This window comes from Ostrea edulis, chromosome 3 (genome assembly GCF_947568905.1).
Source record: "Ostrea edulis chromosome 3, xbOstEdul1.1, whole genome shotgun sequence".
Taxonomy (NCBI): Eukaryota; Metazoa; Mollusca; class Bivalvia; order Ostreida; family Ostreidae; genus Ostrea; species Ostrea edulis.
In genome coordinates this window covers 61,008,638-61,035,811 of record NC_079166.1, presented here as the reverse complement: position 1 = coordinate 61,035,811, position 27,174 = coordinate 61,008,638, and the positions used below count along the sequence as shown (strand labels likewise).

The 27,174-nt window shown below is 33.6% G+C and overlaps 2 protein-coding genes and 1 long non-coding RNA gene across 3 annotated transcripts; 2 read left to right on the top strand and 1 right to left on the bottom strand.

Annotated features, from left to right (window-relative positions):
* Positions 1-3,451: 3,451 nt before the first annotated feature.
* LOC125676349 (uncharacterized) lies at positions 3,452-6,109 on the top strand. Its single transcript, XM_048914231.2, has 5 exons — positions 3,452-3,613; positions 3,736-3,978; positions 4,131-4,190; positions 4,398-4,538; positions 4,671-6,109. The coding sequence occupies exon 5, from the start codon at positions 4,724-4,726 to the stop codon at positions 5,426-5,428; it is 705 nt and encodes a 234-aa protein (XP_048770188.2). The 5' UTR covers positions 3,452-3,613; positions 3,736-3,978; positions 4,131-4,190; positions 4,398-4,538; positions 4,671-4,723; the 3' UTR covers positions 5,429-6,109.
* A 7,861-nt stretch (positions 6,110-13,970) lies between these two features.
* Positions 13,971-20,495, bottom strand: LOC125674864 (uncharacterized). Its single transcript, XM_048912224.2, has 6 exons — positions 16,074-20,495; positions 15,722-15,877; positions 15,436-15,522; positions 15,057-15,116; positions 14,778-14,877; positions 13,971-14,253 (listed from the first exon to the last, which is right to left on the bottom strand). The coding sequence occupies exons 1-6, from the start codon at positions 16,462-16,464 to the stop codon at positions 13,971-13,973; spliced, it is 1,077 nt and encodes a 358-aa protein (XP_048768181.1). The 5' UTR covers positions 16,465-20,495.
* A 1,661-nt stretch (positions 20,496-22,156) lies between these two features.
* LOC130052694 (uncharacterized) lies at positions 22,157-24,304 on the top strand. The gene is made up of 2 exons (XR_008801078.1): positions 22,157-23,024; positions 23,627-24,304. It is a non-coding gene; the product is annotated as an uncharacterized LOC130052694 (long non-coding RNA).
* The last annotated feature ends 2,870 nt before the right edge of the window (positions 24,305-27,174 follow it).

Below are 27,174 nucleotides of genomic sequence, written 5' to 3'. Positions count from 1 at the left end.
CATGTGTATTTGATCTGTCCCCAATATTTTTTTCAGAGAGATATATACAGTTCTGCAGCTAAATCATGAGCGACTAAAACATCTGATAATTTAATAACAACAATAATTTTTGAAATTTAATAACTGGAAAATTTTGAGTATGGTTAACTGATTTGAACATATTTTTGTATAGATATCAATGCTTACAAATTGATGACAAAAACGTTCTAAACGTTCCCAGAGTCTTTTACCAATTCATTCTTCATTCAATAATAAACATTTTTTTTTAAATTTAATACTTGAAATTAATCGATTATTAATCAGTCTAGGAAGCGTATATTTACATATATGTACAAGGACTCTATATGTGGCCAACAAGGTTTATAAATAACCTCTAACAGCAAGACTATGAAATAAAAAGATAATGTTTCTTTCTCTGCTTTTAACAGACAAAATGAGTTGTTTACAATAAAGAGGCTTGACAGAGGACAACTGGAACATATTTTTTGACAAGAGAAAAATATCTCAAATTAAACTATATTCAAATACAAATAATGTTGATTAATGATACATTTTTAACAAAAATAGGAGTTTTGAAATTGGGGTGTCTGAAATTGAGTTAGCTATCTTGTGGAGAGAAAAAGAAGGGGGTGATCAGATACGAAACAAGTGCTTGTGGAAATAATGTAAAATTCAAATCTAGGCCATGGCTCAGGCTACTGGTTTTATGGCCTGGCCTAGTAAAAATTATGGAAAAATAGCCCGACTGGTCTATTACATAAAAACTTTAAATATGTTACATTCAAGGTTGGCTGTCATTTAATGAAAACAACTGGTAAATGATAACTGATTCACTTTGTTTACAAATATAAAACCAATAGGCGTTGGAACAGGGGGGGGGGGGGGCAAAGATAGACATAATACCCCTACCCACCCCCAAACGACGTAGAAACTTTTTTGTTGGTTTAGCCCCCCCCCCCCTTTCCGACGCCTATGAAACCAGAATAGTTATTGCGTGTTTTAGAATTCTTACCCAATGTACATATTAACTATTTAATATTGTGAATTACGTATTTCAGTGACAGCAATGCAAAAATGGTGGGGAAGGGGCGGGAAAACGAAAATCAATCCCAATCAAAGCAAATATGTACGAGAGTTTTTGGTCTCGCACAGTCCCTGGTGGTATATGGTTACTAAATGGCATATACTGTTTGTTTAAAGTAAACTCATGGAAAAAATCAGTCCAGTCATCTATATTGATGCTTACAACAATGTTCTACATCAAGTCTCTGATCAAACTACTTCAGCAGCACATTTTCAACGACTTTTAGCGCCAACCGGTTAATGTTGAGTGTGCTAGACACCCGAGTGTTAACTAGTCTTCCTATATGATTCTATAGACAGTATAGTCTGTTTCCCAAAAGATACGATGTAGCGCGCGCCCTCTGTCGTCATAATGGTAGAACAATTTACAAATGTTGAATTGAGCAAATGGGAATGTCGAACTAACATCGGACGGATTACCAAAACACATTTACCACAACTCGCATAGGCTTAACAAACTGCAATGTGCAAATGCTCAACTACGGATGACGAAGATCCAATTTCAAATTTACATTAAATAGATAATGCATTCACTTGTTACGCATCTACACAAACATATATTCCATTTACATCTTACGTAATTCAAATGACGAATATACCGTTATGCACTACAAATGTCAAGATAACGATTAACATTTTTCCATTTACATTGAACCGATGGCGCATTTAGGAACAACAAATACATAATTTCAAAGATAGAATATTGAACCTTTTGGCTTTCCATATCTACCCGAGTACATCGTTACAACGGTCATAAGAATAATGTGAGAATACAAAGATCACGAAAAAGAAAGAAAGAAACGCATAATCGTCATTTTTCGCTGATTTCTTTCAAGTAATTTTTTCGTACATGTTTGGTTTAGACTGAACCGCTTGATAATTAATTCTTGTTACATCTAACGCTATTGTTTACTGGATATATTTATGATCCTTAGCTCAAAAGCACTATCCAAGTGGACTGCACTCGTTTTTTGTTTTGCTCAAAGCAGACAAATCAGAACAAGTTTGAGAATAGAAAATGTCATTTATTTAGTAAATGATGAAAAGTATATACAGTACAGGGGGTCATTAAAACCAAGTAAAAATTAAGATCATATGCTGCAAATGACTAGATGACCCCCTGTTACATACATCTATAAAATTAACATTGAGAAAGAGAACATATACAATGTATACACAAAATAAAAACATCCGATAGGGGGTCTAACAAGATGAACCCCTATTGCATACACATATGGAAAACGACTATCATAAAAATATTGCCTGCCCACAAAAAGGGTGGGTAGCAACAAAATCACTGATATATTCTATAGAATTTGAAGACAATGAAAAGTGTTTTCATCAAATTCTGAAATCAGCCTCTGTAACTCGATACTTTTGCAGGTTTCTAGTGCACGTGATTCAGACAATCAAAAGCAGGGATTCTCGAGATTGTGTTGTCTTTAAAAATGTAACCACGTTTTGAGATATGCTGCGTCAGAATGATGCTCAACGCAAAAACGCAATTGAATGACCGGAATGAAGTGTGTCACAATTTGCTGTTGCAAGAAATTTCGAGGTTGCACAGAGCACGATACTTTACCTTTGTAGCAGCTATCAACAGCACAAATGATCGCCATAGAACAGGTAGATCAAGTGTGACGTCAACAGCACAGGATCGCTTCATCGTTTGCCTCGCCGTCCTTGCAGCAGCCGTAAATATATTCTGTATGGGCACCTAAAATGGGATCAGTGACCTTTGACCTTGAAAATTGAGTCAAGGTCAAAGGTTTAGATTTTCCAAAATTACTTATCTTCACAAGTCAAGGGCTATTGATTCGTTACCTCGCACTAACCGGTGACATCAAAATAAGGTCAAGGTCATTATGAAAATAATTTTTTATTCATTCTCAGATCTTTCAGAATATTTTTGAATACAATAAATGTTATTTGACCTTATATGGATCTTTATATCCTTTTCGATACATTTACCTTCCCTGAAATGCTTCAACTTTATCATTATTAATACTATTAACGATAATAAGCAAAAGTTTCAACTTTCGCTGCTCTTAAATCATTGACATTGAATTTTAGATTGAGGTCAAAGGTTAGGTCAGCAATACATCTTAATGCTCATTTTACATTTTCAAATAGAAATTCTGAGATTTGGAGGTTAAGAAACTCACCCTTCCTTTGCAAAATACAACATTTCAGTCCTTTATACTTTCTTACATTACCTAAAACATGCTTTGTTTTAGCCCATAGAGGATGGAAAGTCCTCTAATTGTTTGCGAGCAATTAGGATCACTAGTAATAATTATTATTCCTTTTTTTTTTTTGCCTAGGCGAAAATTTTAATGTCAAAATATTTTATTATATTAAGAAAGAATAGCAGTTCTATTCATTGGGGAATGTGGATCAGGAAAAAGTACTACGATTAACACTATCTTGGGAGAAGATGTATGTGAAGCGGGGATTACATTGGTTAAGAATGGGATAACAAAAGAAGTTAAAGCTTACCCTGGTATACTGCGGAAAAGGATTCCAGCAGGTAATACTAAGAATGTCATACATGTATCTGTAAAGCTCAATTTAACACATGTATATATATATATATATATATATATATATATATATATATATATATATATATAATTGATACTTTTTCAAAAGAGGAAGAATGCAGTCATGAAGATTCTAATGACCATAAAGCAGAAATTGATGAGGATCTTAGCAAAGAGGGAAAATCCGAGGATAATGAAGACAATCAGAATGATGTAGAAAATAAAGGCAGTGCGAAAGACAATGACCACAGAGTGGATAAGGACAAGAACCAGAAAAGTGGAAATGAAATCAATCGGGAAACCGAGGGAAATAAAAATGAACGGACTGTTACGCAATTGTCTGATATACAAGGTGCGAAAGAGATATCAAATATCACAAATAAAAATTAGAATTCAGAATACCAAAATGATGCATGAGATTGTAGCCGTAGTTCCCTTCTATAAATAAATATCTCATTAAAAACTAAACATCATACATATAACATTAAAGGCAAAACATTTCAGCTTCTGATAAAGATATAACAACTGGGAAAGTTGGAGATTTGGAGCCGAAGTCTTCAGATGGTAATACTATGAAATTTCTAAAGAAACTGATTTTATTTATAACCCTAAAAAGTAACACTGTTATGACTGTATTATCCTGTATATCTACAATTAATGATAAATAAATTATAATCACGAGAAAAAGACAGCAGACAATGCATATCTTTCTTCCTAGTAAAGCTGAAACATGATAATGTCAAAATGAAAAACATCTCATTTCCGTTAAAGATACAACAAAATCAGACAATCTATCTTCTGTGGAAAGTGATTCAAGAAAACATCCTCGAGGAAAAGATAACGACAGAAAGCGGAAATCTTCACGAGAGACATCAGGAAAAGCTCGAAATTTAAGACCAAAGTCTTCAAATGGTAATATGAAAATCATATAAAAATCGATTTCATTGATAACCCAAAAAAGTAACACTGTTATGACCAAATTATCTTGTACATCTACAATTTTTAATAAATATATTATGCCTTTTTTTCAAAATCATTTAAAAGAGGAAAAATGCAGTGATGAAGATTCTAAAGACCAAACTAACCGTAAAGCAGGAATGGATGAGGATGTTAGCAAAGACGGAAACTCCGAGGATATTGAAGACAATCAGAATGATGTAGAAAATAAAGGCAATACGAAAGACAAAGATCACGATGTGCATAAGGACAAGAACCAGAATAAAGGAAATAAAATCAACCAGAAAACCGAGGGAAATAGAAATGAACCGAATGATACGCAATTGTCTGACATGCAAGGTGCGGAAGATGATATGCCATCAAAACAAAAACACGACAAATGGCGGTACGAAGAAATACCAGTAACACTTTATGATACGCCTCTTTTTGACGAAGTCCTTGGGGATAAAAGCATTAACAGTCGGGGATTTCACGCTATTGGACTGTTGTTACCGTTGACTAGACTTACAGAGGAAAGAAAAAAGTTCTTCAAGCAAGTATCAGAAGCCTTTGATGGAAAGCTTTCGCAATATACTATAATAATATTCACCCACAGTGAAAACCAAGGAGGAATAGACGAAATTAAGAAGGAAGTAAACCTCGCTAATGACAAACACTTAAATGACTTGATAACAAAGTCAGGGGATAGGTGCGTTTTATTTGATCCAACTAGAAATAAAGATGAAATGGCTTTGGAATTTACGGAAAAATTGATGGATGTGGTTGATAATACAAGCCACGAACAGATTCATCTACAAAAAGAGTCCTTCGGAAAAGTAATGTTTAAAAGACTACGACTCACGTAGCTGTTTATGAAGTGAAGCTGGGGACAATACATGTACATAATTAAATCTTCATAAACTGTAAACCCGATACATTTACTTTTTTGATTTTAACAATAAGTAACACGTGTAAATTATGAAATATCGCATGACTTGCAAAGTTCATTTTCAAAGCACTAAAGTAAAACATATATATGCATGTAAATATTTGTTGCAATCTTTAAGACCGCCGAATATCAAGTGGCAAGAGGTGAGATATACATTACCTACATGCACCATAAATAAATATTCACATAAGCATTTTACATATTTGGCATGAAATATATTAAATATAATGAAAAGGAGCTGATTTCACTGTGTATAACTTTCAATTAAAGCGTCGATAGATCTTTTCATTCCGAGCTGGTGTTAGCGCAATGCATTGTGACGTCAAACGTTTTGTCTATAACGGATGAAAAGCATGAGTGCTGTGCATTTCCTTTCTTGCCAATTAATGTTTGGCGGTCTTAATCAAAAGAATTTTTTGTTATCATAAACTACTATTTACAGCATTTAGCTATAACCATGCGATTATTGATTAGCCAATGACTGAACAGAGCTCCAATACGGATGGATCTAAAAACCCACATTCGATTTGTCGTACATTTTATTTAGTAAAATGAATAAATATCTTTTACAAAAAATATTTTGCTGATTCATAGGATATTTGCATTGATGGCCTACTTCGTTTAGAATTGCGAATATTTGTCAGTTCTTTCCTCTATTTCAAACATAGGTGGCGCAAGACTCGTTTACGTCCTTGTTGACTTCCGGTGTACATAGATTTATGAGAGAGTGTAAGGTTTTTGTTGTGCAAACAGGGAGCGGGGTAGAATTCCCGAGAAATGAAGCTTTTAAAAAAACAAATTGGTTCATTGTCATCAAATGTGACAGCGACAACGATCGTTTTAAGTTGCACTCAGCGTCGTGCGCTAGAAACACCAGTCAGAGTCTTCAGTACAGTCCGACTTCACAGATATGAGATGACGACTTTGTTGCAGAAAGTACATGTATTTACGGTGGGTTAAACATTTGCTCTATAGATCGTAATATTCTGCATTAATGTTTTATGTTGAAATTTTATCTATCCTTAGTGATACAGTCATCAATGATCTTATAATTCTATGACTCTCACCCCCCCACCCCCACCCCCACCCCCATCCCTTTATAGACTAGATCTATAATCGAACAGGGAAAATTTGAGTCATCAATATTTTAACGAAGTATGGTACAAAAATATATTTAATATGTCATTTAAAAATTAATTTTAGAATTAACCAAGGTTGTCAAAATATGAATGAACGCGATTGCTAACAGCAGCACCCCCCCCCCCCTTCCCCCGTCAGTCGGTACGACGACGCGACTGTAATGAAGGGGTGGCTATAATCAGACTGTAACTGTAAGGCAGTGAATATTCCTAGGTCTTGTTTTCGTTTTTGATGACTTGATTGTAAATTAGTTTCAACACTTTACTTTCATTGTTAATTTTGTTATAATTCAAAAAGTGTTGTAAAATATTGTTTGAATTTCAGGGAAAACGAGTCTGGATTCTTCAATACATATGACATTAATCAAAATATGCAATGAAATTGCCAAACTTTCATAACTTATCAAAGTGTGCATTATCATGGTTATTTTGTTATGTCATGTTGATCAACTGACCCACGGAAGTACAGTCCAATACGTCCCAGTCCTAGCCTATTTTAACCGTTGACGCAAACGAGAAGAAAAATGCATCTCAAGGGATTAAGATATTTCTGAAATTTTTAGAAATAAAGTTTGAATCATATCTACTTTTATCAAAATTAAATACAAATTCATAAAGCTATAGATTTATCCAAGTGAAGTAAATACAAATTCCACTGTCATATATACAATGTTGTGTTTATAATAAAAGCCATACATAGGCCTATTGTTCATTGTGGTTTTTAATTTTAAAAAATCATTGCATTACATTTTTCAATATTCATTTGTAACTTCGATTCCAATCTGAAGTATGAACGTTCAAATTGACCTTCAAATTGAAAAGTGTACTACATTTGTTAAGTGATGTATTTTAGTATTAAATCATTCATATCATGAACTTTCATGGTACATATAAGCATGATAAATCCTTATACATGAAAGTAAACATGGGTCAAATTATGTAGGCCTACATCATTTTCCTGCAACACCATGGACAAACTACATTTGGATACAACCATTCCTACGCAGGATACAGACGCTTTTAACGCAGAGTACAACCAACTCATAGTATATCAATCATAGTACATGTATATGGATGGAGACGTGAATTTAGAAATTGAAAGAAATTATTGTACAACTAGCATATGGGGTAGTAAAATTTTGACCTGCCAATTTTTATGCTCTCGCATGCCCTATGGACTAATAAAAAATGTTAATCGCAAGGACTGTTTACCTACCGTAACGTCATCACGTAAGTGATATAAGTTAAACACGCAAATAAACTGTTAAATGTGAAGTTAAGGGTTATGATATATGTACTCTAGGCTTATATACATCTATACCTTCTCTATCGTGAATTTTATTTTATAAAGAGAAGTTATACATATACATTCACTATTACTACGCATTTTAACAGCTTTATAATAGAAATTCAAAGATATATGAATATATTTAATAAATGATATTCTTAATCCGCGATCGGGGGGGGGGGGGTCCCATCTTATTGTTTTAAACATATGCAATTCAACAACTTATAAAGAATTATGATGTATGTAAACTTAATCACGAAGTAGTTTATAGTGAAAAACGTTCAATGTGTATTGAATGTCTTTATATTTAATCGATGTGACAGAGAAAATTCGGTTGCAGCTGAAACTCTCAGCGTGTTCTCCTTTCTGCCCTGAGAATCTTGCATTGCGTTTTCTAAGTTCGTCTCTAAGCGCAGTGAGGTCCTACGAACCGTAATCCGCATTCGTTACTAAATATTCAACAACTTTCTAATCTAAACGTGTCCTTCCGACGCTCTCTAAAGTTGAGGTTAGAAACGCCTTGGACGTTAACGGATCGTGCGCCACCTGTAATCAAGGGCGAGTAATTTGAAGTTTTATTTGCCATTGAGCGATTCGTTTTATCAATAGCTATCAGTAACGTGTTTGACATTATCCAGTGTTCTTTTAATCGAACTGTCAAATTCGTGTTGCGGGCTCATTTAATTTAATTTAACACACTTGAATTATGAAAAGATAATTTTAAATTTTGTCATTGATAGACTAAAACACAGGGTATCTGTACATAAATTAAAATCAAAGAGCCTCCCCAAAACAATACATAAACCATCGCGCAGCTTCTTGATTAAAATCAATGGATGTGAATACAATTAAGAATAGGACAATCGTTAATAATAGGACAAAAATGCTAGCTATGTTTTTGGATTGCTCAATATTCCCTACGAATGACGATGGTCTTGAAATATTGTATACATGTAACAAATTGCATAAAATAAGTAACGCTTTAGAACAAGAATGTGGCCATTTCTGATGCAAAGATTTTATCGATATTTTTTGTTAAGTACACTTTGTGTTGATTTTTTGAATTTGGACCTGGTATTGTGTTTGCTAAAATAAACATATTCTTCTTTCATACAGTTAACGATCTGTTATTCTGCCATCGATTGATTAATGGACCAGTATAACGGATTTAAAGTTCCTACCAAAAAGCACAAGGACAAGGGTATAGTGTGTCGAATAGATACGACTTTTTCTAATACGAAGTGTAGATTTAAATGTGTTCAAACCATGACACCCTACTTCTCCAGGCATAAACACTGATAAAAAGATTCACATGGTCATGTAAGAGTTTGAAAAGTACTTTAAAATACATAACCAATTCTGGTTAAAACTAGAAAACTGACACGTTAAGGAAAGGCCCCGCTGGGGGTTATTAGAGGAAAGTGAATGTCCATCTGTATTTGATATAGCAATGTTTGGGGCTGGTATATATGTTAGAATTAATAATATCCAAAGATACATTGGGATGTGAAAAAGGAATCGTGAAACATATTTATGAGAGACTGATGCAAATTGAAATTACTTCTGTTTGACACACACCCATCCACTCAAACACAACAGTACAACTAAATTCCATTGTAATAGGGGATTCAAAATGGATAACTGGTACAAAATATGGTTCATACTATTAGAAAAGGATTATGAATTTGACATATTGATGGCTTGGAAAAGGAAATTCTGACATCGGGGATCTAAGCGTTTTCAAACACATTGTCATTTGATAAAAGTGTTCTACATTTTCAAAAATAGAAATCTATAGAATATGTCTTTACATACATAGGTGAGAAAGTTTCCATTATTCCTAGTCGAGACATACCACGTATGCGCTAAAAAAAAAAATCATAAGCAAATATCAAAATACTCACGAAGAAAATGTGGACCTTACCGTCAACAAGCGCAGTGAAACACGCCATTTCGAGATTTTTAACGACGAAAACAGTAACTTGGGCAAACATGGACTTCTAGATATACCAGAGGTGGGATCAGGTATCTAGGAGGAGTAGGCATTCCATGTGGACCGTTCACACCCGCCATGAGCTCTATATCTTGATTAGGTAAACGGAGCTGAGAGTTTGGTGAAGGAGCAATCACTACCTACATTGTATATTTATGTCTTAGGTTTGATGCCACCATGGTACGTGCGATGCTTGAAATCATGATATCCCGGTCATGAACCAAACGATATGTCAATGAGTTAAGTGACCGATTCCGTGTAGGACTAGCAACAGCGGATCCAACGGTGGATGCACCCCCTTCATCACAAATATGATATATTTTTATAAATGTGGGCCACCACCAAGGCTTTGCCTTGGACTGATAAGGGGTTTTAAGACAGCCCTCATTCACCTAATCGTTTACTGCATCCTTCTGTTCAGAAATTCCTAGATCTACCACTAGTTAAACACGGGATTGATAAGTGAGGTGAAGGTTGAATGTCGATTGCCATTTGCAATAGGCGATAAATTTAACTTTTTGAGGGATAATTTTACGCCATATTACATGTAGTAAATACTGTACATATATTTACCTGCGAAACGTGACTCCTGACCAGGAGCTAACACCAGGAATCCAACCCAAGATAATATTGGATACCGTAAGGTTGCGGATTCTCACATAAGTTTTCTTCGGTTGTTTTCGGATAAGACAAATTGAATCCTGTGCTTTTAGGGTTAGGAGATTTTATATTTTGTCGTTTTTTGTACATGAAACATTACCATACATGGAAAGGTATTTTGAACTAAATTTGATTCTAAGATGTATAATACATAAACAGAGTCAAGACACACAAATATGTAGAATCCACTATAAAACGTTCGAAGACAAAATCTTCTAAACACAAATACCCATACTTGTTTGTTGGTTGTATATAGTTTAACGTCCCGCTCGAAAAATTTTCACTTATATGGAGACGTCTTTATTGCCGGTGAATGACGGCAAAATTTAGGCTTATGCTCTGCGATTACGGCTTGGAGCATGGAGATATCTACATGAGAAGAAAAATATCTATCTGTGGCCTTCAACTCGACATTTAGATATATCGACGACGTTCTATTTATCAACAATAATTATTTTCATTCATATGTCGATTCAATATATCCAAGTGAACTCGAAATTAAAGATACCACAGAGTCTTCCACATCTGATTTGTTCTAAGATATTGCATTGAAAAAAGATATCAACGGCAAACTGAAGACTTTCTCACATAATCACCAGTGTGAGACCAACATTTTGGGCGAGATCATAAGTTGAATGTATGGAAAAATCACTAAGTTCACATAGTTTTCACCAAACACCCATCCCCCTTTAAAACCAAACTGATGAATATTGAAGCTAATCGATTACCAGTAAATAAGTATCTTCTTTTTTCATAAATAAATGCACGTCACACCGTTAACATGCAGTAGAATATATTTGGAAAGAAACACAACTCGATGATAGATATTTTATCATCATTTCAAAATTGTACTAAAAATGTATCAAATTTACAACTTAGAACATTTGCTTCTCTAGTCACTTGCATGTAAATACAAAGGATTACACCAGTTTCCACTAGCTACATGTAAGTCGAACCTGGACTTTCTAAAGCAAATCAATGAATAACGATAATTTCCTTTAAGTTATGATAATTTTTATCTTCTATTTATATCACAGAGTTTCAGTATACATGTATGACTATATAAACTTTCCAAATTTGACACTAACATGTGTATATGTAAAATTTATACGGTACCAATTTTGATGCACCAGATGCACATTTTGATAAATATTGTCTCTTCAGTGATGCTCAAGCCAAAAGTTTGGAAATCCGAAATAACAATAAACTTGTAAGAGCTAAAAGGAAAAACAGAATGTCAAAGACTCGAACCAAATTCGCCTAAGGTATGTAAAACCTTTTTAACACTATAAGCATATCTATTCATCTAAATTTCGTAGTGTGGTAGGCACAAAACAGGATACACACCAACTGACACATATACATGTAGCACCTGGTTGTTGAGTCGACTCGCGTAACGCATTACTCCATGGCATCGGTCCTGTCCTGCAGATTTACCTCTTCACTACCATCCTCATACGCAACTGAATATAGTTTGATTGGCAGTGTATGTAAATTCTTAATAATGGGAATGGAATGGACACATTGTGTGTAAAAGAATGTGAAAACTGGGGTGGATCCAGGAATTACGGTTAGGGGGCGTAACTTTATGAGGCAGTGGATCCAGGCCTGGTGGGAGCCCATCAGGCGAAGCCCCGGAAGCTCCTGGATATTACAGATTTATAGGGCTTGAACTATGTCTCCTATATAGTAATTTTTACTATTTCCTATCATTTTAATAAGATGAAATGAAATTACGCAAATTTTAAGAGGTTTTTCAAAAAAATGTAAGTTCTCCCAATAAAACCAATTCATTAAATCAAAAGATTGTATCATTTATTTCTCCTAGAGTGGGAAAAATTGCTTCTTTTATCTTTATATTTTTGTTAATAAGAGACCATAATTTACCTTAAAATAAAAAAAAATAATAGAGAAGGGGTGGCGACGGCTGCGCCCCGTTAAATCCGCTACTGAAAAATATTTTAGAATCAGGCATTGATAGCAGGTTTGCAACTGAATACAGTTGGGAGAGGATAATACGCTACGGATATGAAAACAGACACTGCACTGTATGCCTTTCATTGAGTTTAAGATTTGTTAACATGGTTAATAAAGTTATGTATGGTGAATGGTGAATATAACTAACAGTGACCAATTTCATAGATTTAAATTCCAAGCAAACAATAATGGTGAAAGACTTATGAAGTCTGTCGAAACTATAATAATTGTAATCGCGCGTGAATATAAGGAGGGGAGGTTTTGATGAATAAGGACTTCGTACATGTATTACTTGATATATATTCATGATTGAGATTTATAATATTCAATCTATTTTGCTTCATTACAATTTCGTGAAACTGTATCTTCACAAAAATATACAAAATGTCTGTAAAAATAAAGGAAATCTATCGCATGATAGACTTGATATAGAAATCAATAGAAACAGAGTTATTGCTCTTGGATTCGATATTTTGAAACGTATCATTGATTATTAATCTATAACGTAGACTTTGAAAATAGCTTATTTTTAACAAGATTTTTTACAATAACTATCGGAAAAGACTCCTACAAAATTTATGTTCATATCATGCATAAATCTAAATAAATCATTAGTTTTGCAAAATCTGATGACATCATAGGAGGATGGAATTACTTTAAAGCTCATAAGATGGTGCCGTATATATCCTTCCGTTTGGAAATCGTGCACGAGTCGATTTTGAGGCTTTTGATTTTATGTAGGTATTAAAGTGATAAATTGATTTCTAACTAGAGGTTAAATGTATATTGGGAAAATACATGTGGCGTTATTTTCGAATAGTATAAACGATGATATGTATATGTAATAGTAGTTAAAAACAAAATGTATTAGTATATAAGTAAGTTTCTGGATCTGGCATGCAAAGTGTTACTTTCACCAATAAATTTCAAATTAATTTATTTCTTATTTGGTTTATGGTTTTGAGTAGTCTAGATCTTCTAGTTTATAGAAATACCAAGTAGAAGATAATCCATGGCACGAATTTATTTTGAAATGAGTTTGAATATAGATGACTAACAAAATTATGGAAGTAACAGTGTCTAAAGGAAAATACATACTGCAGTAATAACTGTAATTTTAGTGTAAATCTGTAATTCAACTCTTAAGATATCTTCTGAAGAGGTTATTAAAAACTTTTTTTCAAAATTTATTATTACAGACCTTGCAGTCAGATTGAAGAATTTCAGACACCGTTACTTCCATAATTTTCAGATTTGATTTATTCCATAAAATTATGACAGACATCACTAGAGAAACAGTCGCTATCCTTTCCTTCATAAGAAGACATCTTTACTGCTATGACTCTGTTACTTTGAGTTAGCAGTACGATTCCTAGGATATATTCATAGCAAAGCTATCACCTTATGGAAGTAACACAGACACAATTTTTTCAGCGGACAGAAAAACATTTATTTCAATGCAACAGCAGTATGAATTTTGAATAGTATGAGCGAGTGTGAATGTTTCAAAATTCAAATAATTCTCTTCTAGAGGAAGACTGCTTGGATAAAACAGGTATTGGCAAAAGTCGATGTATGCTATCATATGGCTCCCAAGAGAAGTCATCCACAAAGGGCCAATAAAATCAGTCTCCTTTCCGCTGCATAAATTGGAGAAGGTATTCACCCCCACAAACTTCCTTGATCTGAAAAGGAGAGAGCATCTATGAAACCACTCTTATTGTGTAAAATAACATCTTTGATAATGATAAAAAGTGTTTTCCATTCAAGCTTCAATAGGAAAGTATATAAGTACAAAAAGAGTGAAAGAATGAACATGCAAATTTTAGAAAAATAAAACAAAAATCCATAAGGAAAACTGTATACAAATTAAAACACAAAATAAGCGAAAATAAACATAACATGTTTTTCATAGTAACTCCACGGAAAATTCAGATTCAAACGGTCTATCATGTATACCTCTGCAACATATAACCACTTCTTCCGTTTGTCAGAGACCAAGTGAGCCTCAACAAACTGAGCCTGCCTTTTTAAGAGAAGTAAGTTTTTATTGTTTGAGAATAATGAGAGATAACGCTTTCCCTGTCACTAAATTTCATAAACTAATTGGCGTGAAGTGGAAGAAAATTACATTCTGTTGTTTATAAAGACTTTTTTGCATCATATTGTTTCAAATACAAATTTGTAACTACGTCTCATACAAATGTACCTGTATTCTGTTTGCTGATCAGAATGAATTATGGACTCTCTTTGTGGAGATGTCTGTCCCAAGCCCTCAGCAACAAAAACATCCATTTTCTCATCAAACTCTGCATTTGTATATAAATGGGATTACGTTAGAAAACAATTGAAACAAATATACATTGGATTAATTATATGGATTAAATGACAAAACTGAAAATCTTGGATTTGTAGGCGAAAAATAGAATCCATATGTTTATCAGGCTTATCTAATTGATAAGTGAATACATTATTTACATTAACATACCAAGCATGCCACTAAGATCACTAAAATCAACAGGTTCTGTGTCTGGATTCAGTCTATCAGCTTAAATTAAAAGTCAATAATTAAGTAACATCCAACCTCACCAACTGCCCGCCTAATAGAGCAATCACATGAAAGATCTTTCAAATATGAATGAATTTCGTCCAGGAAAATTACTGCAATGATGTACTGTGTACACTAATGTATACATCCGCAATGTATAATTGATCAATTTGTCTATTAGAATTGATAAGGGAAATTTTTACTTCGTTGAAACTATCAATTCTGTATTTAATCAACTCCTCCGTATTTCACATTGGTTTGCTATGTAACACATGAAGTAAAATAACAAATAGGTATCACTTTGTCTTATAGATCTCACCAATGATGTCACTTAGGCCTCTGATGTTAACTGAACTCTCTAGGTCATACACCATCTGACCAACTATATTATCTTCATGCTGAATATCTGTAAAGAGCAGTGTGAATCATGTTACATGTAAAAATACACCATACAAGATCATGAAATGAAACTTATAAGCACTTATGGACAAAGTATCCTAATGGACGGCAAGTAGGATATAGTTAAATATTTGGTTTTGTAGACAATACCACTATAAAGAGTAAATGAATAATTTTGAATTGTAACATTCTGTCCTGCAGTTTACTTTGTAAACTTTCTGTGTTGCCAAGGTTATCTGTGATGTCATCTCGATTTACATTGACCATGCCATTATCCCCCTTTTCATCCTCATTTGTGTTAACCTCATTTTGACCATCTGTAATGTCACCATCTTCACTTCCAACATCTTCATTCTCTGCTTCTAAAATCAATTATAATCAATATGCATGATTTACATACACCTACATGTATAAAATAATTTTATTTTACAGTTCACACATACTTAATGATATGAGATAGTTGCTGCAATACATGTTGAGTAATGTGATTTCATGATTCAGTAGTTACAAAAAGTAGATGCATTGTATATTCAGGGTTAGTTTGTTTCACAAACATACCTGTTACAGTTCTCTTTGCACCATCAGGTCGATTCCGTCTTTTATTGGAAATATTTTGAACAACCCAATTTCCTGTCAGCAATTCATTACTGCATTTCTCCTCACATGTACCATTGATACATCTACACACATCACAGAAACAGCTCCTTTCCCTTGATGTTATGACATATGGAGCTACAGGTCTAAAACAATGAGTCATTCTTGTGTCCTTCACTGCCTTGTTTCCCAGTCTGTTGTTCTTTTCCCTATCTATCTCTCCATCCTTTACAAACATAAATGTCCTTTTTTGATGAATGTGCTGATTTGTGTCTTCCTTCGGAAGTGACAGTTCGTTTTTACCATACTCGTAAAACTCCATGGCATTCTCGTCTTTACTCCAGTAATAATGCATCTTTTCAAAACACCTACCTCCCCATCACATGGTCCTTTACCATGTCTAGATCCGAAGAAATGCTTCTCAATGTGAAATCCTAACTCTTCTTGGCACAAACTCATGTCTACAAAGTTTATTTTACTTTTGTATTGTGTTGGTGCTCCATCAGAAAACTGTATTTGTGTTTCAATGGCAAACCCACGTGACAACAGAATCTCATTCACCAACTTTGTGAAGTAGTGAACAGCATGATGGTCATGTTTATGATCCCCAGAAACAAAAATGAATGATTCATGCATTGGCTCTTCACATTCTTGACAACGATAGTAGGCTACAATCGGATGTAAGGTGACTTGATCATAACTCCAATGAGCACTTTGAGCTTCATCCTATAAGTTTTACATTATGACCCCTGGGTCGATGCCTCTGTTGGTGGACTGTTAGTCCCCGAGGGTCTCTACAGTCCAGTAGCTAAGTACTTCGTTACTAGCTTGAAAATACGGATGTATATTTAATTGCTGTTATAAAATTTAGAAATTCATTTCAAAATTAAGGATTATCTCCCTCATGCATAGCTCTTATCCTTAGACAAATTTGACTCCACTTTTTGGCACACTGTTTTTCCTATAATAGCTCTAAAACTTCATTGTTATTTCGGATTTCAAACATTTCGGTTGAGCATCACTGAAGAGACATTATTTGTCGAAATGCGCATCTGGTGCATCAAAATTGGTACCGTATAAGTTTTACATTATGACCCCTGGGTCGATGCCTCTGCTGGTGGACTGTTAGTCCCCGAGGGTCTCTACAGCCCAGTAGCTAAGTACTTCGTTACTAGCTTGAAAATACGGATGTATATTTAATTGCTGTTATAAAATTTAGAAATTCATTTCAAAATTAAGGATTATCTCCCTCATGCATAGCTCTTATCCTTAGACAAATTTGACTCCACTTTTTGGCACACTGTTTTCCCTATAATAGCTCTAAAACTTCATTGTTATTTCGGATTTCAAACATTTCGGTTGAGATTATTTTACTTTTGTACTGAAGAGACATTATTTGTCGAAATGCGCATCTGGTGCATCAAAATTGGTACCGTATAAGTTTTACATCCTATTGTCTGCATATGTAGTTTTCGCCAAAGTCTGAGCACAGCAATACCCATTTATGTGGAATACTGACCTTTAATGCTTCAAGCTGTCTTGCTTGCCACTGTGCATTGAAAAGGTGCTTAGAAAATTCCTTCATAGAATTTGTCAGCTCTTCAACCAATTCCTGTACCGTAGTTGTGTGGACCTTTTGTGTCATTTGTGTCTTTTTTACCTCTTTACCTTTTACGATTTTGGTGATTTCATCCATTACCGAAGACTGCCATCTTATGTCAGATAAGCCATGTTGCCTGAGAACTTCTACTGCTTTTGTTGTCTTGGCGAGATTAGAAACTCCACATTCTTCACATTTTCTATCTATGCATTCCTTTCTGTAATATTCTCCTTCCTTTGGACAAAGAGTTAATCGAGAAGCTTCGTATTTGTCTTTACAAACCGGTTCAATATGGTGAGCGGAGCAAAATCGCACTAAACTACTGATTTTCAAATCAACATTTGTACAGTATTCACAAAGACACTGGTTATACTTTGTATAAGCTGCAGGTTTCACATTTGTAGGTCGGCATTTTACGAATTTACTGTATGATCTCAGCATAACGTTTTCTGCGTCTTTCATTGATACGTCTCCTTTTTTGCGAACTCATTGCCTCCCTCTGTTGTCTCTTTTCTTCTCCATTTCTTGCGTTGTTTTTCACATGTGGCTCTTGTTACTGATCTCTTTGATTCTTTCATTCCTTCTTCTTTCTTTTTCTGTCTGTACTTTATCATTCTTAGTCGAGTTCGTTCATTATATTGTTTTCTCTATTCATCAGTAAGGTTGTGTCTGATTGCTTTTACTCTCTCACTGTCAGCTTTTCGAAACTGCTTGTACTTTTCTGGATCTGTTTTTAACCGTTCTCGCCATGCCTTTTGTGCAAATGCATTTTTTGCCTTTGTTTCATCTTCAACCTGTAATCAAGTAATTGTAAAGGAACATTTTGTTTGTTAAAAAAATCACCAAAGATCTCTTATGTCCACTTTCCTTTTGTAATCTTACTTATCCTAGTTCTATGATAGTTTGACCTTCAATATGACTGCCACGGTGGCCGAGAGGTTAGAGCGTTCGCCCCGCATGCGGAAGGGCATGCGGAAGGCCGGGGTTCGTATCCCGGCCGCGATAGACCTAAGTCGTTAATTCAGGTAGTGACAGTTCCATCGCCAAACGTTCGGCATCAGGTGTGAAAGTCACGGGTCCTCGGAGATGACCTTAAAAACAGATGACCCACGTCACAGTAGGTGTGGCACGCTAAAGAACCCTCACTGCTCAACGGCCGTAAGCGCTAAGCATAGGCCTAAATTTGAAGACCTTCACCGGTCTTGGTGTTGTCTCCATATGAGTGAAAAATTCTCGAGCGAGACGTTAAGCAAGATACAATCAATCAATATGACTTTGATGTGACACTGATTTCACTCATGTATTGTATCTTATCACGTTGAATAAGTAAAAGTTCAGGTTTATTAAAGGACACAACGCATGTTTCTAAACTTTTTCATTTTTTCAGCAAAATTAACTCTTTTTATGCCTAAAACTACTTTAAATGTGTTTTAAATGAAATATTTTGCGTAGTTTTCGAGTTTGAAAGCGATGAAATTCAAATCTTGCGATATGCATATTTTCTTTCGCTAGTTTACGCGCCATTTTGTGTGACGTCATATGCGCCCTCGGGTTTGAAAACATCTATTAGCCATTTCATAAACAGATTAGATTTAATCGACAAAAAACCAATTGTAACGTTAACGGCTTGTAAATAATAATGCATTAAGATGTTTTGTGCCGTGCTCGGGTGTACTAGTTGTCGATAGAAAGGATTTAGACTGAGTATTTTTCGAAGGAAGGTACGAGAAAAAAGACGGGGATAATTTTTTTGTTGGAGCAAGAACTTTACCTTTAAAAACACACCCAGTCACCTTTTCAAACATCGCTTGGACAGAGACCCTGATAAACTGCGAGAAAATGGATATATCGAAGCTATAAGCACTGGTAGGCCTATAGCATACATTCTGTTTTGCTCTTCAAATTCAATACACACTCGGATCAACTGACCTTCACCTTGTAACAACATATATCGACGATACAATGTAACTTCTACCAACTGGTAGATTTACAACAACAACAAATAAAGATCTATACAAAATAATTGAACTTTTAATTATACAAATAATAGAATATTGTATTTCCTAACTTTAAATTGAATTATAAAATTATTTCTTTATTGAACTCGTAGCATCTTGAGTGCGTCAGTAGGCTATATAACGCCGTGCTCCCACTTCGTACTTCCTAAAGACGTGCAGATCACAATTCAAAAATAGTAATAAGATTGCTTTATCAAAATAAAATAATGTGATTACCACTTTAAATTTGAATATTTTTATTGATTTGTGTGTGTGTTGTCTTTTTCTTTCTTTCCGAAATGCGCGCGTGACAATAGCTTGGCATAGGGCCTAGTTGTCAACACTTTAACGTATCATAATTTGTGTAATCCAAAAATAAATAATGATTGCACTGTTTATTTTAGAAAAACAGCGCCAATTACAGATGTATAAAGGAATAACATCCCCAAACAGTTTGTAGACAGCGACCCATATAAACATTATTTACTCACAATTTTGCCGATTTCATACACGCTTTACTCGCTATATTTGGGTATTTACATCGTTATATGTGTTCACTGGTGGTGAACACATATAAAACTCGGACAATTTATCAACATCGATTTAAATGTTGCCCATGGTAAATTAATTAGGCCCCTAAAAGTTGAGTTTTTAATAATATCTCGCAGTACTGTCACAATCCGAAGGGCGCATGTGAAGTCACTGTACCACGTGACTACCTACCTAATTAACTTGACTTTTTGAAATCGGGGCTTAGATTTAAGTCTGTATTGTGGTTAATTATCGCAAAATTTCGGAGAACGAACTATTAGAATTAATTACTATAAGCATAAAGAAGACAAAATGCATGTAATATTGTATACTTTGAAAACATGAGATATATCCTTTAAGGTCTTGATTTCAAGGGCCTGTGAAGTTTTTATAGCAGTTAAGCAATCTTGCTTGATTTGTTTTCATTAATTGGGAATTTCAAAGCAAAAAATTGGGGGAAATACCTGCTTTTTAGCATTGGGAATGGGGCCTTATTTCAGCCCCCTACAGACCCTAAAAAAATCCATGATTAGTTGTATATATTTTCATCACATTCTGGAATGCTACAATGTATTTATCATCTTAAAAATTAGTTAAATATGATTAACGTAACCAACACTCCTGCATTTTCTCTGTCAATGGCGTCTTGTTACCAACATAAGTAAATTACGTATTTATGGGTGAAAATACATATCATTGTCCATAATGTGTTCATCACAAAGAAATATTCAACTTTATCATTCTGTTTATGGCATATGTATTGTTTTTACCCTTATAGAACACTACTTAACTGAAGTTTTATGTTGTTAACTTTGGATACAATATTTTCAGTGTCTTTTTACGCACATAAGTGAAAAGGATATATACTCTTGTTTTTCACCTTCAAGTTAACCCAGGAGGAAGACTTGGTAATCAATGAACCCCTTAAATTTATCTACTTATTATCACTTCAATAATTCAGGTAAAAACTATTCTAGAAAAAACAATATTATGTTCGTAAAAAGACAACAAAACAGCCCAGTATCATGTGTCCGTTTATACGAACATCATCCATAGAAAATTTACAGTTTGTTAAATGAATTCATAATAACCAATCAGTTTTCTTTTTTAAATCGAACATTTATAAGCTAAAAATTACCCTGAGTGCCAGAAATGCAAATTTCAACTTTTAGAATAATGTTTCCGTACGTTCGTTACGTCAGACACGACAAACAACTCTCGGGGTCTCAATATAAAGTCGACCAACAGACAAGAACCCGGGGTTAAAATTCTCGAAGTTGACAAACCTGAGTAAGAATATATCGCAAATAACTCATTTATGTATTTTCTAATATGCATAAGTGTAAAATAAACAGTACTTACGAATTTTTCTGCATCAGTTAACGATGAATCATGTTGGTCACGAAAGCATCGTTTTGTGGACATTGTATTTACCGCCATCGCTATCCCACCATGCAAATATGTGGGCAAGTTCAATTACACATAGGGAGTTCAGCATCGGTGACGTAACAAAATAGAAATCGAAATACATTATGTGGATCTCAATCGTAGTAGAAACCAGGTGATTTATGTTCGTAACGAATCGGACTCCAAAAGTAACCATGGGAATCGTTTGAAAAATAAAATAAGTAACACACCCACAACTGGCTTGGTATTCATTTACTGAGTTAATAACGACATGAAATTTGCAAACAACACGTGATACGGTAAATAAATTCTCGTCATAAGAGGCATCATATTTTTCTTCATTTTCGGACACGACAGGCTACGAACGTAATACTAATTTCATCAATGTATTTTCTAACTCGTTTCAAGGGTGACATTTATGTTATTTTTAGAGCATTATATAACACAATAAAATTATTCAAAAACATACTCACTCAAAGTCAATAAAAGCGTGCAATCGATGTCGTCGGCACTTTATTAGAAAATAAGCTATACCAAATCATATATTTTGTGTGCTATACATTCATGGACCCATAGCCTCCCTAGGCATGGTATACTTTTTATTTCCCCTTTACTTATAAACTTGGTAGGAAGCGTAGATACCCTAATTTTGTAACGTACGTGACTGTCGCCGACTCAATTTTTAAAATTGAACAAGCAAATATAAAAATCTGAGAGCGTGTTTTTAAATTTTCTTTGCGTTAATATCATTTGTATTTCCTAAATTTTCATTCAATAAAAGTTTAACACCTTTTGCGTATGATTCTAAGCAGTGGTGTATATATTACTCCATGTCGCCAGATTATATTATGTGATCATAGGGTCAATTAAACACCCAATGTATGGACAAAGATTTCGTATTATCATTATGTTTTTGATCTATTTTGGCGCTAAAATATTCAAAAACTGTGTGAAAATATTCATCAAGCGATATTTGGATGTGGCATTGAGAAAAAGTCATCATATTCTCAAAATTTTGAATTATGATTTTAGAAATGTAACATACGATACACTAATTTTTTTTTATGAAAACGTATTTGCAGAGCAAATGTTACCCCTTTTATGAAAATCTCGTAGTGTACAGAGAATGAAAATATAAACATTTCTTTTGCAGAAGTCATTGGTTGGTCTGAAATTTGACAAACGTGTCAAGATGTAACATTCGTGATGTAACATTCGTTACCGAGAAATTAATTAAAGGGAATGATAGAACAATTTCCAGCGTATTTTTGCTCTCTCTCTGCATGATGTGGTATACGACATGAACGTCTACTATGAACATTTGAGTTTGAAAGTCAATACGTGTTAAACTTTGAGAATTAGGATTAATTTTCTCTTACGGTAAGTACTGTTACAACAACTGCAATGTTTGATATACAATATTGATTAAGCAGATGAAATGTTTTGGTCTGAATTTGTTCTTCTGATATCAAAGAATGTATATCGTATTCCAAATATCTCGAAATTCTTCTGGTGTAAGAATTACATTGAGTAGAATGCTGGTAACATACGTTACTCAAAGTAACGTACATGTATGCTACTTAATGAAATGCTTGATTAGACATCAAATATTGAACTACATATTGACAAAATATCATCATTAATGATATGTTTGTTGAATATCAACTATGTTATGAAGAAACAAATGTGTTATTGTTCCCGTATTCACTAGCATATACAGATATCCTCTGCAAGAAATACAGGCCATGTTTTCCTCTGCTCCTGTCCTATTTATGATACATGTAACTATGCAACTCTACATTTATCAATTTGCTAGAATTCAGCATCTTTTCATAATATATCTTAGAAATGAAGGGACTAATCTCTGATGATTGTTCTATGCAATCTTATAGAGAAATCATTCAAAAATATTTTATCTGAGTGTAACATATGTTACCACAAATTCCGTTACTTGTTTTTAATTTTTTATTTATTTTTTTCAGAAATGGCGCTTGTGAGAGTAGAAGTACAGAATAACTACCATGAAAAAAATGTATTAAAACATAAGAACAACCATGAAAAAATGTTTTAGAAATAATATTATATGCTCCCCTTGTGGCAATACTGAAAAGGTAGAATGTCTGTATAGACAGTGAAAATAAAGGTTTAACTACCGGTCAAAGGCTACCATAATGATACATGTAAGTTTTGTCTCTCAAAATACTTATAAGCAACTGGTCATTTGAGTAATTTTGTATGACCTTTGACCTTGTGACTTGGAATCCAATAGGGGTCATCTATTCATAAGGGGCACCAGTGTTTCAAGTTTGATGTCTATCAAGGAAAGATTTCTCAACGGACAATAGCGTATGTCCAGAGTAGTTTAACCGTTGTCCTTTTGACCTCAAAATTAATAGGGGACATCTATGTCTTAAGGTTCACATTAAATATTCATTCATAACACCGCGTGGTGGATTATACTGACAGTTTCTATGGAAAGGTATTCCAAAATAAGCAACAAAAACATAAGATTTGGTATACATTTAATCAAAATGTTGGGAAATTAAACATTTTCTTTATATTATTATTGTAAACAGATTGTTAGAAATGGGTACATATGATTCTTTCCATTTTTTGAATAGAAATGATGTGTTTATAGTAATGAAAGGAAAAATAAGAAACATACGTTACTTTCATTGTTTATTATAACAAAGAGCAATCCAGGTTTCAAAATATGTGTCTGTTATTTCTATAAGAATCATGGGCATTTATATAGCGAAACATCAATCTATCACTTTTGTTTTAATCGCACATTTATTGCAAATTAATAAATTCAGAAGAAAAGACACATTTGGTAAAAATTTTTGCTTGTCTACGTTATATTTCTATTAAAATTGGTATTTCCATTGAATTAAGTGATGTCGTTATGATTTTGCAACATCAATCGTAAAGAATAACTGATGGTGACATCGTTTTGGCATAATATTTTCATGGATGTACTGTTGTGCAAGTGTTGAAACATACGTTACATATTTATAGCGCTACTTCATTTACATACAAAAAAGCTATCGTTCTATATTTATTGCTAGTCTTTTGTTTTCATGTTTCATACATATTGAACTGTTCGAGAATATTTGTTAATCAATTTTATTTTTTGCCATTTCAAAGATATTGAAAGTGATATCTAGTCGTTTATTTTGCGCTCTTAAAATCTTATTGCTGACTTTTACAGCAGATAATTTCTTCTTGTGTTGATTAAATATTTTCTTTGAAAACCTGTATTTATTGTCTTTCGCAAATTAGAAAAATATATGCTCAGTCAATTCCAATACAAGTTATGGAATAATACATGGAAAATTAATGTTTATCTTACATATTATCATGTCAAGGACTCAGTAACGAAGGTTACATGTGAGAAAAATCTCGAAAAATATACCATACTTTGACCGACTGTAAAAAAAAATCTGTCATACTTAACTTGAAACAATTTGAGGTGAGTGTTCAACAGATATTTACCATTAATAAACGCATGTTACCATATATATTTTGAATGGTCGATAAACTATGATTTTGAAACCCTCAATTGCACGCTTTTATTGACTTTGGGTGACTTACCATATGCCTCTAAGCTTATTAAATCTCTAATCTATCATTTAAAGATCCTAAGAAAATCTATGTAACATTTTTCAATGAAAAAAAAGTTGGTTCATGGACTTTGATTTTTTTTTTCTGAAGTGAAAATAATTTTAAAAAAAAGAAATATATTTTATTATCAGTACACATTCCTGAGAGCTGAATAAAAGGTGTTTGGCAATTTTTCAGCTCCAATTTACTTTTATACATTGGGTTTAATGAGGATATTAAGAATTTACCCAAAACCAAAAACATACTTATATAGTAATATATACCTCATGATACTATTCCAGAAGCAGATTACATACTACGTGAATTATTTTACATTGGGAAGTAATGCTATCTCCTACAAACAATGCCATGTTAGAGGGTGTCTGTCTTTCTGACTCGCCTGGTTCCAAATATTTCTATCTTTAAAACATAGTAAGCTGACTATCTTTTATTACATAAATGTCCTCAAAGAAAATGCAGTTTCACATTTCCTGAAATACACTGAACAGAAACGTGGGAACATACCATAATTATCTGACGTACTAGCGAGGTCTAATTGCACACATACAAAGTATGAATTCACCGTCAAAGTGAACTAAATGCAATATTTCTACAAAAAAGAAAAGAAAAAAGAAGAAAAAACCTGCCCAGCCACGGTTAAATGTACAAATACACATGTAAATCAATCATTTTCTATGCATTTCATTAACTGATGTTCAAGGGAGGTAAAGTAAAGAGTGACTGTGATACGGATGAGACACTTACATGTACATGTGTATTATCCATGCTTACGCCTCCTTAGCACCTGATCCCACCTCTGGCATATTCAGTGGTCCGTGTCTGCCCAAACTCTCTATTTTGTATTGCTTATAGGAGTTATGAGATGGATCATTGTTCGTTATTTTCACCATATAATTTAGCACCGCGATGATATATTTTTTCTATTGTTTATTTACTTTAATATATTTTCCGCTCTTTGTAAACATTTGATGCTGGTGTTTGTCGTTCATGATTACTTTCGAATCGTTGTTTTGTAAGCTGGTACTTACCAGATGAATATCGATGATCGTGATGATTTAATATTATATATAAAATTCTCTCGGCGGATAAATTCCTCAATCTGCGACATTCTTATACACTTTTCTAAACAAGTATAAATGCATGCTATACTATATCTAATATTTAAGATGAGGATTTCCAAATGAAATATTTTTCATGAAAATGCAAAATGAATTTTTTTATATGGTAATTCATATTGTTGTTCGATTTAGTTCGATCCTTATTGTAAAAATTATTTATAACGTAATGACCTGTTATATTAATGAAACGACCGCATTTTGCAGTGATGTACATATTATGCATAAAACGTTTGCTGGAAATTACAATCTCGTTTTGATATGTGAAGAGTGCGCCTATTTATTAAATGACATCTAAGAAGAAGAGTATTTGGTTTTCTCTCAACACAATGTTACCACACAATACCACTCAGAGAAACATTAATACTTATTAACCCAAAAGAATTTCTATTCCTCTGATAAAATGTTAGAAATATGTCTCATCATTTCATCTCGATCAAATGCAATTGTATTTCTCGACAATCTCAAGAATGTTCTCAAATAATTCGAAAACAATTCTAAATGATTTGATAAATTCTTACATATTTGCCTCATAGCATTCCAATGTTCTCAAATAATTCTGAAGGTATTGTTCATTCGCCTGATGAAATCTCTAAAGTATACATTACTATCTAAATCAATTTTAAGTGTATAATCTCAATATTTCTCACACTCTAAAGAAATGTTGAATTGAATTCTTCCCTCTTGGATTTTTACATAATGTATCTTGTATTTTTTAAAACTGTTTATAATTTTTAATCTGCTAGACTAAGTATCACACTTCTTAAAACATGCAAAGGCGTAGCTTGGGT

Excerpts from the sequence above, each read along its gene's own strand:
- LOC125676349 (XM_048914231.2), top strand. The coding sequence starts at position 4,724 with ATGGATGAGGATGTTAGCAAAGACGGAAACTCCGAGGATATTGAAGAC.
- LOC125674864 (XM_048912224.2), bottom strand. The coding sequence starts at position 16,464 with ATGCATTATTACTGGAGTAAAGACGAGAATGCCATGGAGTTTTACGAG. Across the intron at positions 15,878-16,073 it reads TGCAAAGAGAACTGTAACAG|AAGCAGAGAATGAAGATGTT; the intron begins GTATGTTTGTGA and ends AATTGATTTTAG. Across the intron at positions 14,878-15,056 it reads TGATCTTAGTGGCATGCTTG|AGTTTGATGAGAAAATGGAT; the intron begins GTATGTTAATGT and ends ATACAAATGCAG.